Consider the following 16,974-nt stretch of genomic DNA (forward strand, 5'->3'; position numbering starts at 1 on the left):
AATGCAGGGGTCTGGGGCAACATACATAGCCTCTGCAGATCAAACCATTTCTGTTTAGATCCTGCAGATACTGCAAGTCAACAGTATAAACATCTAGGCTCATTGACGTGCAGAAGGGCCATGCAATGAAGTAGAGGGGCACCAACGAAGGCATGGGGTGAGGCAGGAAGATGAAAGTGCAGCCAGTTTAGCAGGCAAGTTTGACCATTGTCATTGATAGATTTGTAAATCTTCCTGTCATTGTATCTATCTCCCTTTCAGCCCTTAATCTCCCTGCCTGCACTTTAACGAAGTTTCTGTTTCAGCACTTGTGCCCACCAAAGAACCCTTTCTCCTCTGGGTCTGTGAGCAGGCATGTATCATAGCGAAGGCAGACCGACACTACAAGTTGGAAGCTATAGCAAATAACCGTTGCAGTGTGCATTTCTCCTTCCTCAGCTAGGCGTGAGCAGATTTTGTTTCTGGGCACCCACGCAAAAAATGCATGTAGGGCCAGACCACAAACAGCTGTACCAGCTGGCCATTTTTTTTTTTTTTGTTAAAATGGAAACAGTGTCTCTGGGTTCAAGAAGACACCTGCTTTTCCTCCATTGTGCCAGGTATTTGGGTTTGGCTCTGTGGTTTTGTGTATTCAGAGCCTTCTGCCAAGAGCTGTAACTAATAAAGCAGATCCATTTGGTGACAAGCAACAAGATATTCCAAAATAGAATCGCCCAACTCTGCAATGCTAGAGCTGTCACTGGTTTAAAGGTATATTAACCAAACCATACAAATGTTAAAAGCATATTGATGGGGGTATAGGATAGATTCATTCTAGACAACAAAACTGCCTCACCTGGGTGAATTTAGGGATGACTCTAGTTCAGTCCATGGTGATGGCCACTCGACCATATGTCTGCTTCTAAGGTTCTGGCTTGCTTTTGCTGGCCAGAACTCTCACAAGCATCTCCTTTGGGGGTGTTGGGGAGCTAGATGAGGTGGCTGAAACCTCAAACCACAGAACCTGCCTGGAGCTATTGCTCTGCAGAAGTTCTGGAAGCCTTATTGTTTGAACAATGCTTAAAGCTATTTCTGCCTTGGCAGCTGACCTTTCAATCAGTAGGTTTTTGTCGCAATACCAGCAACATCTGCAGTGTGAATAAAATAGGATTCTGCTTGCTAATAAGCTTTCTTCTATTTGATCTTAGTTTAAGAGACTATAAGTCTCCTAGGGTGTGTGTGTGTGTGTGTGTGTAAATTCTTTCCGATAACAATCTTTTGTCTTAAAGATTGAAAATATGCAATGCCCATTTTCCCCCCTTGTCCTTTACTTTTTTTTTTTTTTGGCAATCAATGCCTGTTTCTTATCCTTAGAAAAGAAAGAAAAACTTTAAACTGGCTTCTTTACCATAATCTCTTTCCTCTTGATAAGACCTAGGGTGACAACATAACAAGCAGACACTATCACACTGTTGTAATTTGGTCAACCACTCGGGTACTATCAATATCCACCATTTCTACACACTCAATTTCCTCCCGGTTTTCAGGATTTTTCTTTTCTTTCCTTTTTTTCTTAGAGGGTGGCAGGAAAGTCAGTATCACAGGTAAAATGGCAAAGCAGTGAAAGAAGGTGACAAATGCTATTAAAAACAAGCACCTGAACAGTGTACAGGTCAGATTTGAAGGCACAGCTGCGAGAGGAATCAGACCAACAATATAGCAGAGGTAACTCTGTAAAATTGCTACCCCGTGCACTTCCAGGGCATTTTTTACCCACTTAGTTCTTGTGAAGTCCTTGCCCAGAACAAATGTGGATAACAGTGGAGCACAATTGTCAATTGTATAGTTAATTCCATAAATTAAGCATAGCACAGAAATGCAGTCTAGTTCTACTTTCCATAATGTCATGAAACCTATCACTCCGAACTCCACGGACACAACCGTTAGAGTGAGCCAGACGTTAATCAGAGAATCCGCCACCAGGAATGCCGAGAAGAAGAGCAGGAACAAAGCACTGATGCAGGAGTTGTGCAGGGGGGCTCCCAGAGAGGAGGCGTATCGGTCCATGTACACGAAGGATGGGTTGAAAACAATGAACTTCACCTTGGAGGTGACAGAAAGTCTCCTCAGGGTCTCCAGGAGATCGTAGAGTTCTTCTCTGTTCGTTTCCATGGTCTTGGCCACCAAAAACATTCTGGAGGCCACTACATCGACCTCATCATTGTACTTTTTAGAGAAGATGATGTCCTCTTGAAAATGTGAAAATTGGGGGGCTTTCAGGAAGGAATTTCTCAACATGTCTGTGAAGTTTTTCTTAGGCAAGCCAGTGGACACATTGAGTTTGCGAAGGTAATTTAAATAGCTCTCGAACCAGGATATCCGCACAAACCCCTTGGTGTATTCTAGCACGTCTTCTTGGACACTAGTGTTCCAGTACTCTATGGACTCATATATGTAAAACCCAATCACCGGACTGTAGTTGCTAAAGTACTTTTGCTGGGCAGTAGTGTACTCAATGGTTTGTGTCGCGGTCGCTACGATGTTACTAAGGTCTGACCCTTCACTGACCTGCAGATAGCCCATTAAGGCAAAGGAAATATAAATAAGGTAAAAGAGAACTACAAAAGGCTTGACATAGGTGTTGGTTATCCAGTCACAGTAATAGCGTTTGAGGAAACATACCAATAGGTGACTCTCGTAAGTGTTCGCTTCCTCACCGTCACTTGCGTCCTCGCTGAATCTGGCTGTCAGGAGAAACCTGTACCATGCCGGCTTCTCCTGCAATGCCTCGGGCTTTGGGACTTTTCTACAGAAGATACTATGCTGGTAATTGTTTTCTATGTAGCCAGTGAATACCAGGCTGGAACCGTAAAACGAGAGTACATAGAGGTAGTTGAAGAAGATTGCAATACAGGAATTGCAGCAGAAAATCCTGGCTGCCTCAATGTTCGTGAAGGGGCTGGCCCCTATGCCGAAGGTGACCAGGTACATGGCAGTGGTCAGAGAGAAGGAGAGCATGGAGTCTGCGTACACTGCTGCCGTTCTCTCTTTAACGTGTTGGTCTTCTCTAGTTTTCCTCCAGGAGGATAACATTTCAAAAGTCCCATATAATCCATGACCTGAGGGGGCAGAAAAAGACCAGATCAAAAGTTTAAAAGACTAATCTCCTTAGAGAGAGGAAGCAACTTGGTCATGGTGACCCTACTGGGTCAAGGGAAATAGAACCAGTCCCAGAGTGACAGGTGACGGGTAAATGCCAGTGATTTCTCCTGCAGAGAGAGAGGCCCGTGTTTTGGTGAATCATAAATGCTAATGGGCAGGCAAAGGGCAGCTAGAGGGGCTAAAGTCTTCATGCTCCCTCCTGGCTTAAGGAGCTGGGCAGACTTTTGCGTATAGAAAGCTGAGCAGACTTGTGCCTATGTCTCTTGGGGATTGGATACATCGATATTTTAAGGTTGTTGGTGTAGTCTGCAGAGTATCTGTTTCCCTTGGTTGGTGGAACTATGTAGAGAAGATGCCTGGCCACTCATCATTTTGCTTGTCATGCCCACAAGCCTTGCTGGAGGTCAGCACAGAGGAAGGCAGTGGGCAGAGGGTTCTGAGTTACATCTCATCATCTCATCTAAGTCTGGCCAAGTGGAGGGCTTTAGGGAGAAAGAGGCCCTGTATTTAATTTGAGCTTTGACAGGAACCTAAATCACAGCCTCTTCCCGCTCCCCACACCCTTCCTTAAGTATCAGTGCAGGAAGCAATAAATCTGAGAAACAGACAGAAGCAAAAAAAGTAGAAACAAGTGTGGGTGAATAGGAAAAATGAAAGAAGGGATAGGAGTCACATGAACTCTCCCTACAATTGGTAAAAATTAAAATTCAGGTTGAAGGTTGATGGCTTGTATTTTGTCTTCAGGGATCTGTGTGATCAATTTTTGTTATTGAAAGGTTATGAATCAAGCAGGCGGTGACACTTCTGGCTTCTTGGCACTATTTGGCAATGGCCTCTCAGGGAGGGAGCCAGATCAGTAACCTCTTTTCTTAACTGCCCAGTGCCTTTGCCTCCTGGGGTAGTATTCCAGTAACATGGGAATAGCAGAGGCACTGTGATGTTTTAACTCTGTTCTACCCCCCTGACAGCAGATCTACTGTGACTTCTCTCACCTCTCCTGGTTGGAGCCAGATACTTCCCCATGGGTCTCCCTGGGTTCCAGGCCCTTGCAACATTGAAGAGCCCACCAAAGTGACCCATCGTGGCTTTCAGTAACCCCTGTCTTGGCACTGGGACCAGCAGATCTAATTTTCTGCTTCTACACCTTGGCATATTCAATCCCATTATTGAGGGTAATAAAATCTTTACCCTGTGGTACAATAGTCTTGTTTTTTGAAAAAGGAATTTAAAATCTCCAGCCAAGCATAAATGCTGAGTGAAGTGAGTCACTGTTATCTTGTGTATACAATAACTGAGCGCACGTCTTCCCTTGTGCGCAGGTTGGTATTTATATCCTTAGTGTGAAATCTTGGCCTCAGACCCGAATGCCCATTTTATAGTTATTACATAGGCTTGTTTCTTCAGAGGGATTTGGCATTTATCTTAATTTACTAGGCATCATTTCACAGCTACTTTTAGAGGTCAGGTCAAAATTGTCAACTTGATAACTAGCACTGTGGCCCCTATTAAATTGGAGGCACCCCAACTCCCCATAGATGAAGTAAAAAATGTGCTCGTTGACTGGCAGCCTATTGTTAACTATGTTTTAGATAGCTAACATCCAGGCTCAGGAGTGAGAACTATTAAGTCTGTTTCTACTGTGCCGCCAGGAAAGACCAATCGACCTTTGGTTAAAAGTAACTGATCCCTTGACAATGAAGGTAAAAGGAGAATTAATATCTCTGAGGCATCTACACCTGGGGCAACAGTACTGACCATTTCCTCTGGAGCCATGTAGAAGAAGTTCTGATGGGCAAAACATAACTTAGAGTTTCACTGAAAATGGCAAATGGAAGTGTGTTTTTACAGTATTTACATGTTAGAAACAAGAAAGTTTTCAAACAGGGCTTTATTGCTGAATCACTAAATATGCTAAGAAAATAAGGATGCATATAGACAGATATGAATTAGCCATACAGAATTTAAATTAAATCTGTTTTACAGTCCTTTTAAAAAATTAGTGTAATGTTTTCTAATGACATTATGTGACCCTGATTGGAAAATACAGTAAGAATCCATTTCTTACCTTGCTGTTGAATAATCTTACAAGCTAATGGAGAAAAGAAATTTGAATTAACAGAGCTATTAGGTGAAAAGGGTGGGGCTGGAGGGCTCAGAACGAAAATAAACAGAAGGGAGAAGTAGGCTGTTTGCTTGCCTGTTGAGTTCTGTGGCTGCGCTTTAAATGCCCTGTCCTATAGTTTGGTTATTTTTATTGAATCTTTTTTTTTATAGCTGTATCTGTATTTTCTAAAACTTGACATTTTTCCATTTTATTGTTCTGAAATAAAGAAGATACCCTGAATCAAAATAATTCTAGCTGTGAAAATCATTTTTCATAAAAGAAAAATTGTCAGTCTGAATACAAGATGAATAAAGCACTCAATAATTAACATGCTTCCTGTGATCAATATATATTCTTATTTTTATTGAATCTTAACTGTTTTTCATATATGCTCTTGGTTCTGGGCATATTCTGGGGTAGTTCCAGACAGAATTCAGATTTTATTCTCAGGGGCTTTTGGAAACTATGCCTTTCCTTTGTTCCTCTTGCTACAGGGGTGTGCATGCAGACCTTCACAGAGGCTGGAAAAGGAGGCCCTGGGAAAGAATCTGTTCTACTGATCCTTCAGCCTTTGTTGTTAGTTAGCACTGGGCACTGCCCTCCCCCCAGCCACCCCTCCTGATAGGGTTAGGGTTATTGTTTCTCAAGCCACACCTAACAGAGACCCTTACCTTAAACCCCGAACTGGAGTTGTGCACTGTCTTCGATGAGCTCTTTGGGTTTCAGGGACAACTGCCTATGCCATTACTGGGCCTCCTTCCTTAAGTTCACTCAGTCGAGGGAAAGATGAGTAGCCAACACAGCTGCAGGTGCCTCCCAGGGATGAACAGTCTGGAGGGCCTAGCTGGCACTAGACCTGGTGCACAACTGGTTATTTATGTTGAAGAGGTTGGTCTATTACCCTGAAGGTGAGCTGAACTGTAGGGCCTCTGTTTCCTGGCCTGTACTCAAGGGGAGACATATTCCCAGAGCCCTTAGGACGGGAAGAATGTCCCACACCCTGGGATGCCTGCTCTGCCCATGATAGCTCATTCCCTTTGGTTTTGGCCTTCAAGGGTATCCTTTCACATGCAAACCCTGCTGGGACACTGATTCATTGAAGCAACTTCCCTTAGGTCTGGGGAATGGGACAGCGAGTAGAGATGAGGAGGAATTGAAGAGGAAATCATAGGTAGGTGGATTTCACAGGGACAGACCCCTTCCTACTTTTCCCTCCAGCCAGCCAGGGCCTTGTCTTTCATAGCCACTTCAGAAAGTGGGCCAGTGGAAATGAAGGAAAGGCAGGGAAGAAAGATTTCAGTAGGCTCTGTTCCTTTCTACCTCCCTCTCTTGGCAGCTGCCTCCCTTCTTTAGCATCACCACCATCCATCACTCTTTTAACTGTGGGGCTGGGGTCCAGCAAGCAGGAATCTCAGGCCATATCTTACAGGTGTGGGCGAACAGATACTACATGTGGATTGAAGAGACTTTTCAGAGGTTTGGCTATTGTTTCCCCCATGTGTAAAAGGTACTTTAAGAGCAGAAATACTGCCGTCTGCTTTGAACTCTAGATATTAAATTTTCTCCATGAAGTTAGAGCTCTATAAGCTTCCCTGTTAAGTCTGACCAAGGGGCCTAGGTCATTGGCACAAAGCATCAAACATTTTCCATCTCCAGTGCTCATGAGGGCTCCCTGGGAGCCACGGTCATGTAGGAAGGTACCTAAACAGGAAGTTCCAAACAGATTTAGCCCTTGCTGACCAGAGACCCTGCAGTGGTAATGGGAGCCAGGGCTCATCACTGGAGGGGCAGGTCCATCAAGATCTGGAAGTAGAAGACTGTATCACAGTGAGCATGTCAGGAACAGACCACTCTCCCAGGCCATTCCCTCTTACAGTCACAGCACTTACGGCTGTACAGTTAGTTGCCAAAGGGAACTGTTAAACAACACGTACTGATGCTATCAAATTCTGAAGATAAAGAAGCTTTTAAAGTATTCACTAGTCTTCTAAAAGCACATTCAAAATATTTGTTTCTATTTTGATTTCACTGCCTGTCTGTTGAGTTACGTGCATATCAGTATGTGTCAATACACACACACACACACACACACACACACACACAGGTCCAAGTTCTAATTATTCATGAGTGAACGCTTTGAAGGCCACGCGGGCTGTTAGCCAGGCCCTGGGGGATAGCAGAACTCTTCACAGATGTTCGGACACAATTTGTACCAGGAGTGCAATTTAAATTTTATTAGCAGTGGACTTTGGGACTGTCATCTAGTAAACTCAAATACTGAAGGATTGAGGCTAATAATTTTTCTTATTTTCCGAAGAATTTTGTATCTTTATGTGCAGTTAACTTTCAGAGTTTGGAGCCAATGAGGAGAAAAAGCAGCACAGATGATAAATAACACTAGTGGTGGGACAATTTCAATTGTCTAATCCTCCGCCCACTTAGGATGAGTCTCAGGAACACTCACGGATTAAATCTTACTCCTGTCCAGACCCTTTCCCACCCCGGCCTGAGCAAAGCCTTCAGGCTTGTTTATAATCCACCAATGAAAGGAATCCGCTAACAAATACTTGAGAGTTAACCTAACTTTACCAGTAGGTATACTGCTGGAAAGTTGTTCAGCAAGTGAATCATACGTTAAATGTATTTAAAGGTTTTACCTTCAGAGGCTGTCTTGGGTGACTTGAGTATTTTTTGTCAATGAACAACCACAGGTGATTTGATCTATTTTGGACAATTGGATGTTGTAAGGCAGATTTTTCTTTAGCCCCAGAGGCTGGTGCCTCTAGGCACTCCTCACATTTTAATCCTTTCCACACTGGCTAAGTTTCCTCACCCTGACTTCCTGAAGTTAAGGGGTAGCTGATGGGATGAGCAGGTGAAATGGGATGGCTTGCTGATGGACGATCCTTCAGTTTCAAGGCGAAAACAGTATCAGGAGACAGCAAAGCCTGGGCAGTGCCAAATTTCATATATGGAACGAAAATCACTATATTCTTCCAGCTAATCCATCGGGTGTAATGACTACATTAGCAAAATCTGCTTAAAGTGTATTTTATTCTTCCATGAGCTTTACTAAGTAGCTTGTGTTTATAAAATGCTTTTCTTTGACTGACATCCACATAAATGTATGATCTTTGTTTATTTGGAGAAGAAATTTAAAGTGTAGATATTCCGGGTTGAGTAACATCTATTTTCAGGGGGAAGTTCATTAATTGGGCTACATTTACACTTTGCCAGTTATAAACATTTACTTTCTGTGCTGACTTGTTTGGTTTATCACAGCCTGTTTTGTCTCACAGTTAAGAGTGGAGTAAAGGTGTACTCTGCTTAAGTTGAGATGGATGTTCACATCAGGGCAAATTCACACATCTTATTTTCTCTACCAGAGACTAGTCACAGTATTGGGTTTTAATCTGAGAAATCATTTTCCTTTACTAATGAGCTGCAAATATAAGAGTTCAAGAAATGAATTTGCTAATAGCTCTTCCTTGTTTAAAGATAACATATTTAGATACTGTGTGTGTGCGGCACTATATAAAATCGGTGTGTACAAATGTGGCCCATAATATATGCTATGCTCATTGCGTAATATCTTTTCATATGGAAGACATATGAAATATATAAATATATGTATATATGGCTTATCCTATTCAAACATACTTTATATATTTACATATAAATGTGTGAATATATGCTATATAATAGATACTATTTATATTCAAACATTCAAATCATATACACTACAAAATGTGTTATAAAAACACAGAAAATATATCTATATACACACATGAACTTATTGCATAATATATAATGCTGCATATGATATATAAAATAGCTTATGTGATATATAATATATGTTATGCACCCAGATTATACACATGCATACCCACAATGAACAGCAGGCTGACGTGAAATTTATTGTAAGGAAAAGCAATGCTAGTGCTGCTACACCAATCAATGCAGAAAATGGGCTGGAATCTACCTTTTCTTCCATTCGGTCTACCTTTTGGTTCTTGGCTGAGGCAGCCTAGGTGAAACGCAGGGTTTCCTTAATGATGACTGTGAATCTACTTGCGCTGTGAAGTCTTGTAGACCCATCTGGTCAAGCCAAGACTGTACGGCTCAGCACTGACTTTCAGAGATGTTACCCCAAATCCAACACCACACTAGGTGTTTCTCCTCATGGATTGATTTTTACCAGCTCAGTGTCCTGATGTCGTCTCCTGCTGCCTGACCTTCGTGGAATCCATCACTCCCCCACTGCCTAAAGTAGGTGGCTAGCCCACCCAGAGTATACATACCCAAGGAGGCCTGGGTCAAAAAGGAGGCGCTCCAGCATTTCTCTACCTAACCGAGCTCTGGCTTTCTAGACCTGCAACCCTGTCCCTGTTCTTGGCTTCCTTTATGGTTAAGAATAGAATAAAATGTATTTTGTTCCACCTCCCCAAACCTATTTCTCTCCACCCACCCCTTACCGTAATATTTGTTTTGGTGGAGCATTACAATAAGAGGCTGAGAACTATCTGCAAAACTAGAGTAAACAATCTTGTAAATTAGTCCCACAATGACCACAGAGCATTACAAATAGGATTTTCAAGGAAAAAAAATTGAAAATATCGTATGGAATTACTTATTTTAAATCAGATGTAAATAAAAAATGGGGACGACAAAGCCTCTATAAATTAGTTTTTTCCTTAGAATCTACTGAACCTATTAGTGATTTATGTCTAAGCAGAGTATTTCTACAGCTGTCTAATATACTTCTTATTCATCAGGTAGAATCTAATTTCAACTCTGAATGTAATTTCAACTCCTTAACTGTTAAGAAGTAGTTACATTTATACAGTCCTAAAATTATTTCGGCCCTTTGAAGGCAACGGAGGCTGATGTGGCCCCCCGGGGAAAATGAGTTTGACACCCCCGCTGTAGATTGTCATATTGTTGCAAACAATGGACTTCTACAAAATGCATTAGGTTGAACCATAAGGATGTACTGCTTTTGTAGTTCAAAAATGGCCAGATATTGGTGTCAATTTTGTAGGACAAAAATGGTTGAATATTGGCAATTTCATAAGGTTTGGACTTTATTATTATCTGGCTGATCCCACTACCCGCCCCCCGATGTTTCTCATGAGTTTAAAAATATACCAGAATACTCATCAAGAAAACAAAACCTTTCAGCTTTGCTTAAGTTGAAGAGCAAAAATAACTGAATTGCAATTTCTCATTTAGACCCACATTTATTGCACAAGAACTTTTACCCCTTTACAAGCCTGAGCTCCATATACTACATCATATTCCAGGGGGCATCACATGAGAACAAATTCTTGAGGAACTGAACCTGATCTTCTTGTTTCTGCTAAATACAGATAATCTTAGAATGTATATCTGAAAGAAGCCAACCCCCCCTGCTATTAGTTTCCTCCTCATGCTTAATCACATCCTTTCTTCCTTTCCCATTCTTGAATATGAGTGGCCTGGCTGGATAATTCAGAAGAGGATCGGGCATTTGACCTTCTCAAAATCCCAAACATTTGAAAGGAGCTGAAGAATATTTTTCCTTAAGAATATTTTTTGTCGTATCTGCTCTTCGTGACTCTTGCATCTTGATAAATGCAAAGCAACCCTTATAAATTAGATTACCAAATATAAACTAATATCCAAACTACCTTTCACCACAACTTCAATTCCCCACTTTCAGCTGATCAGAATATACACGAAGCAACAAACCTGCCAGATGAAGAAGGAAGAAAACCTTCCTTCTGTTCCCTGCTATATTCTCCAACGTTCCATTCCTTTCCTGATTTGTGTCTGATCAGCAAAGCTGTGGAAATATTAAGCCTGTAAGGAGAGCTTGCATGTATAAAACCCATGCCAATTCTTAAATCATATGCCACTGTAGGAAGTGGTGCAAATCCTCATCCTTTAAAGGAAATTCCACAGTGGATCAAAATAAGTGTGATATGTTTTCAAATGGCAGTTCAAATATCTTAATACCTGATATCAATATAGTTTGGAAATAAAGGCTACTATTGTACTTTGTGCATAAGGGGTAAAGATGCAATGAACTCCTCTCCAAATTATAGTAACTAAAAAATGTCAATGAGCATGTATAATACTGTAGACCTTTAAGGATTTCAGCTCTAAATAAACTCATCTGACTCATATGGACTGGGGGTTTGCCAGAAGTGGGATTGTCTAATACGCGTGACACTGATTAAAAACACTCTAAATCATGATGTAGCTATGCTTACATCATTGCCAAAATGATTCATCTGGGTAGGATATATTCTTACTGCCAGAGATGTCATGTATCGTCTTGGCTAGGAACACACAGTCACATCCCATTATGGTGAACTCTCAGAGTTTATCCAAATTCTTTCCTATTCTGGAATTTTGTCAGGTTAATACTGCTCGACACACGTGGCCTTAAAATTTTCCATTCTAAATGTACTGTCATTTTGGCATTTGGCTGGGGCTGGCCTTATGTGACCGGCATCACACTGAGAATGTTTAGTTTCTTGAATTTAAAATCTGTAATGTTTATCATATTATAGATCTATTGTCAGCTAAGGAAATGCCTGTTTTAGAGGCTTTTTCTAAGATACTTTTCCTTCTAAATGAGGCCATATATTTTTAAATTTTTATTTGATATTGTAGTTAGATTACATAAAAAAACAAGAAGTTTTGCTTAAATCTGCTTAGTTTAAGCGTAGCCATTTTGTATTACAGACAGCCAATTAAAAAAACTGGACAGTTTATTGACTTCATGCAAAACCCTTAGCTGTATTTCTTCTTGGTCATTTGAAATATTTATTGGCATTTTAGGACTGGTCATCAAAAAACCAGAATTTAACACTGGCCCCGAATGTGACTTTTTCAAACGTGCTATTGCTTATATTTTATTTTACCATCAAACTCTGAAAACAAAGAGTTTATCTGAGAAATACAGAAGGGCAACAACCATCCTAAATCCAGGCACCGTTGGCTTTATGAGCAATATTAAGCACCCATTACATGGTGCAAAGTATTTATTGCAAATGGGCCTTAGCTACTAAAACGCGGAGCTTCCTTTCATGTTGTGACTAAGTAATTTGCGATCTCTTTGGACTGAAAATGTACAGAAAGGTTGCATACTGACTGTCAGCAGGGAAAACTGCCATCAAATCAATGCCTGTAACATCCCTCACAAATTGCCAACGAGGGAGTATTGGCTGCCCGCAGCGCTTGGTCTCTTTCATGGCAAGTGGCAGAGTTTTCTGAATTGAACTCTGACGTAAAGTTCAGTGATACTTGGCCTCTGCGGGGTTGGGACAGGACTATTTCCGAATTTGTTTTTGAAAAGACACTCCCCTGCTAACAGCATCTTTCCATCTCTTACGTCCTTCTCGGCCCCAATACTAGCCGGTATATTCCTTTTGGGGTTGACTTTTACTTACAATATTTAAAACTTCTCTAAAAAGTACAAAAATACATTTTCTGAAAATTTAAATATTGTGCTTTCTTTTGCTTTTTAAGTTAATTTAAAGAAGTTTTGAATACTTAATTTCATTTTTCTTAGTGAAATTGATTTTGTAGTGAAGTTAATTTTAAGAAGTTTTGAATATTAGTATTTTTCAACTTAAAAATTAATGTTAACAAGCACTATAGACTGTAATTTTATTTTACTTGATACAATTAGATTTTAGGGAGTTTGACATATTATATCACAGTTTGAGCTCACTGGTAACTACCTGAGTGTCAAAAAACCAGGAACAATAGTCCTTTTTCTAGCTCTGACATCCTTTTTCCTTCAACTTCAGAGTCTTACTGTCTCCTTTGAGTTCCCCACCCTTTTCTTATTTCTGTTTATCTCTACCCTGCCCCCCACAAAAACAATCACAACAAAAAACACTATTTTTAAAATGAAAAGCTAAAAAAACCCCCAAAACCCAAGCCTATGACTAATGATGAGCAAAACATCTTAATTTAAATCTTGACTCAAGCCTCTGTGGAAGCTAATACCCAGTCCTTACTCACTCTTCAAGGAACCACCCTGTATTCCACCGACTCACTTTGTCTTGGGGTTATTTTACAAAGGCAAATTCTGCCGCCTTTTTCAGAGATTGAAGTCGGAAGTACAGCAGCCTCCTTCTCTGTTGTGTTCAGCAGTGATAAGTAAACCGACCTGCTAAATCCGCAGCTTGCTCAGTGTCTGCACAGTGCCCCACTTTCCCACAAAGGCTGCTATCTATGTTTATTGCCTAGGTCTAAATTCCCACAGGCCGCAGAGCATCGAGGGCAGCCTGTAATTCTGCAGCCTTGCAGCCTCGCCAGCCCTGCTTATCACTTCACCAGAACGCAGCTGAGATTTCCCAAGTAAATTCTTTTGCTTTCGGCTACCCCCAACGGGGCACAAGGCATACTAATGAACTCCACCATAGGTATTTCTCAAGCAACGAGAAGGGCCACTTCGTTGGTCACATCAGTATCTGATTCCAAATGACATTTTCATTTTGCTAAATGGATTGATGAGAAGTTGCCACAGAAAAAGGGGGAAAGCTAACCATCTGAATCCTTGGCCTGCAAGAACTCTGCCATCAGGCTTGCTGGGCATGTCATCTTCAATACCAGATGGACAGAGTCACTGTTGCTATATTATGACCACTATGCCTTTGTTCTGAGCATTATCTCCATCAGGAAATTCCTGCAGCCCCAAGAGAGAATATGGTGGGATTGTCACACCATCATTTTAAAACATTCTCCTGAGTTCATAGCAGGGACAGGAGAAGTTTCCTTCTATTTAGGTCTCACTTGTTGCTTTTAAAGCTCTCGTGCATGTACTTATGTCCTTTTGTGTGATGTTCACATCCATTCTATCTCTAGGGTGGGGAAATGGAGGGTAGCACACACTGTCAGTGCTCAACCCACGTACCCTCGAGTTCACCATTCTGGAGCTCCCTGAAGGCTTCTGACTGCAAATAGTGGTAACCGGAGGGATTTCTGCAGCTGCTGGAATGTGCTCCCCCGTCTTCCCTGGGACATGCTGGGGTGTTAACGACGCCAGGGAGAAGCCACAGGGCTTCTGGGTGCACAGCCCAGCTTCCTGCTTCCTCACTTCTGAAGGAGGGCCTCCCTGAGGGGTGTTCTCCAAGGTCTCCCAAAGGTCTCCCATAGGATTGAGCCACAGGTGCCCACAGCGGTAACCCGCTCGTTAACGTGCACTGAAGTGTCTTCCTTCCCTGTCTCAGGTTCTTTTTCCCACCCTGGGGCTTCCTGGGCTCACCTCTCAAATAAACTACTTGTATCTAAATCCTTGTCTCAAGGTCTGTTTCTGAGGATGCTCAACCTGAGACAATACGGCACAAAGATTAATACCTGCTAAATGCCACACAGCTTACGTAATGGAGAACCGGGGCTGGAACCCAGGACTTTGGATTTCTGGTGCATTTACCAGATAAGGTTGCTTCTTGCTGACCAGCAGCACTTTATGTGATTGGTCCCAGGAGTTCTGGGCAAAAGGAAGACACTATATATGAAACCAAGTCATTAGGTGGCTACTCTTTTCCTTTTCAGGACCCGGTCACTATTCCCAGCAGAAGGAACCAGAGAAATGAAGGGGGGTAATTACCTAGCATGACGAAAGGGACTCCCAGGAAGGTGGAGTTGTATTTCCCACCAGTGAGATTGATGATCCCGGCCGCGGTGAGAGTGGCCAGGGTTATGGTCACCAACCCGAGCAGGCCTAGCCAGGGTTTGCTGCGGACGCAGTCCTGCATAGAGCAGCAGAGGATGGCCATGGTGACCACCAGGATCAGGCTGGTGACCAGGTAACGTTCTGATACGCGGCTGGTCTTCTGGAAATCTTCCCTCAGTGAGGAGGACGTGTAAGGGTACATTTTGACCTTGCTGTTGGATTTCTGGAATAGTCGGACAGTGTCGCAGAAGCTGGACTCCCACCTCTCAGCCACCATGTCATTGAGACTGTTGATTGACTGCAGATAGTAGGTGAGCTGGACGGCCTCTGCGGATTTCACCCGGTCCTTACTGTGCACGGTGACGCCTCCAAGCTGATGCCCGTTGTACACAGCCCTCCCGTCCTTTAAGTGAGTGATTGGGTATGTGATAGCAAAATTGGTCCGGTTGGTGGCCCGAGCATTCTTGAGCTCTTCCAGAACATGCACTATGTCATCCACGATGCAAGTCTTATCATTATTCAGGATACATATATGGGCGAACGTGTAATTGAAACCAGGTCTTGGAACCTGGATCCTGGTCACAGCAGCATGCAACTATGGGGAGAGAAAATGAGAGTCAGCGTTTACTACCAAAAATAAGACATTTGTAACTGACATTCTCTCTGTGGATTCAAATATCTGTACTTTGGGGGGTAGGGAGTCCCTCCTGCCATCTCTAAGCTAAGGAGTTCAAATTGAATGTTATAACCTTTCATTAGAAATAGGTAGTAAGGATGCAGAATGCACATTCGACTAGCGTTTCTCATGGTGTAATCCCTGGACCAGCAGCATCAGCACAACCTGGGAACTTGCCAGAAATGAAAATTCTCAAGCTGTACCTTAGACCTGGTAAATCAGAGTCTCTGGGGTGGGACCTAGAAATCTGTTTTCACAAGTTCTCCAGGCGATTCTGATACAGCTAAAGTTTGAAAAGTGCTGGGTTAAAGTACCAGCCCTGTTTCCACAAGTGGTGTTCTTTATCCGTGACTCAATTGATCTATAAATGTCTGAAAGTCTTACAAAGGCCCACTGTTCAGCTTCTCCCCCTTGAAAATGTCAGGGAAAAAGTGAACTGAGGTGCAGTTCCACGCACAGAGGTCTCTGCAGGCCCATCCCTCGCTGCTGACTTGTAGGGCAGCTAAGCGATTTCCGCATCCAATTCAATCACTGTGTGCCATAAAAGACAAGTGCTTCACCCTGAGGGCCCTCATATTTTCTGACTTTCCTTGTGTGCTTACATAGGAAGGGAGCTGTAACTGTAACAGTCAGGCTGGGATCCTTGGGAATCACGCTGAGGGAGCACAGTGGGATTCATTCTATACACCTCACCCTCAGTCCCATTTGCCATGCCCAGGCCTGCACGCGTACGCTCAAAGTGCACCTGGGAATACAAACACTCATTTCACAACCCCTAGGACACACCGGGCACAGTTGCAGGCCCTTTCTACAGATTATTTCATTTAATCCTCACGAGAAACTATAAAGTGCAAGAACTAGCCTCATTTTACACACGAGGAAACTGACAGATAGAGAAGCCACGTCACTTGCCCACCATCACAAACACAGAGAGAATGAAGTGGGCAGGCCGGCTCCAGAACCTGTGCTCCTGGTCCCTCCCAACACCCCTCTAGGTTGGCAATGCCAGCAGGTGAATGAAGGTTCTTGCTAGCAACTCATTCCTGAATTTGTGCTTTCACTGCCCCACCCCTCAAAAAATCACAAGTGATCAAGTTCAGATATGTAGAAGTATGTGTAATCTACAGTTTAAGGTGAGAAAATACGGGCTTCTGTCTGAATTGCGGCCAGTGTGCAAAATCGGGCCAGCGGTGGATATGTGGCGGAGTGTTAATGAAATGAACGCATGTAGGACAGGGCCTGGCCCTGAGTGGGCTCTTCCAAGAGCAGAGACAGCCATTATTGCAAATCCAATGACTGAAGAACATTTCATACATAAAGCTAAGCATCCAGAATTGCCACACTGTATCTATTCCATTGTAACTCATAAACTGCTGA

The 16,974-nt window shown here is 42.5% G+C and overlaps 1 protein-coding gene across 1 annotated transcript in view; it reads right to left on the reverse strand.

Moving 5' to 3' along the window:
• Positions 1-1,305: 1,305 nt before the first annotated feature.
• The window catches only part of PTCHD1 (patched domain containing 1), a 50,417-nt gene continuing 34,748 nt past the window's right edge, over positions 1,306-16,974 (reverse strand). Inside the window, exons 2-3 of the mRNA XM_024569959.3 lie at positions 14,856-15,516; positions 1,306-3,098 (exon numbers count right to left, since the gene is read on the reverse strand). Coding sequence (XP_024425727.2) covers positions 1,444-3,098; positions 14,856-15,516 — 2,316 coding nt within the window. The 3' untranslated portion in view covers positions 1,306-1,443. The remainder of the gene's footprint in view (positions 3,099-14,855; positions 15,517-16,974) is intronic.

This window comes from Desmodus rotundus, chromosome X (genome assembly GCF_022682495.2).
Source record: "Desmodus rotundus isolate HL8 chromosome X, HLdesRot8A.1, whole genome shotgun sequence".
NCBI lineage: Eukaryota > Metazoa > Chordata > Mammalia > Chiroptera > Phyllostomidae > Desmodus > Desmodus rotundus.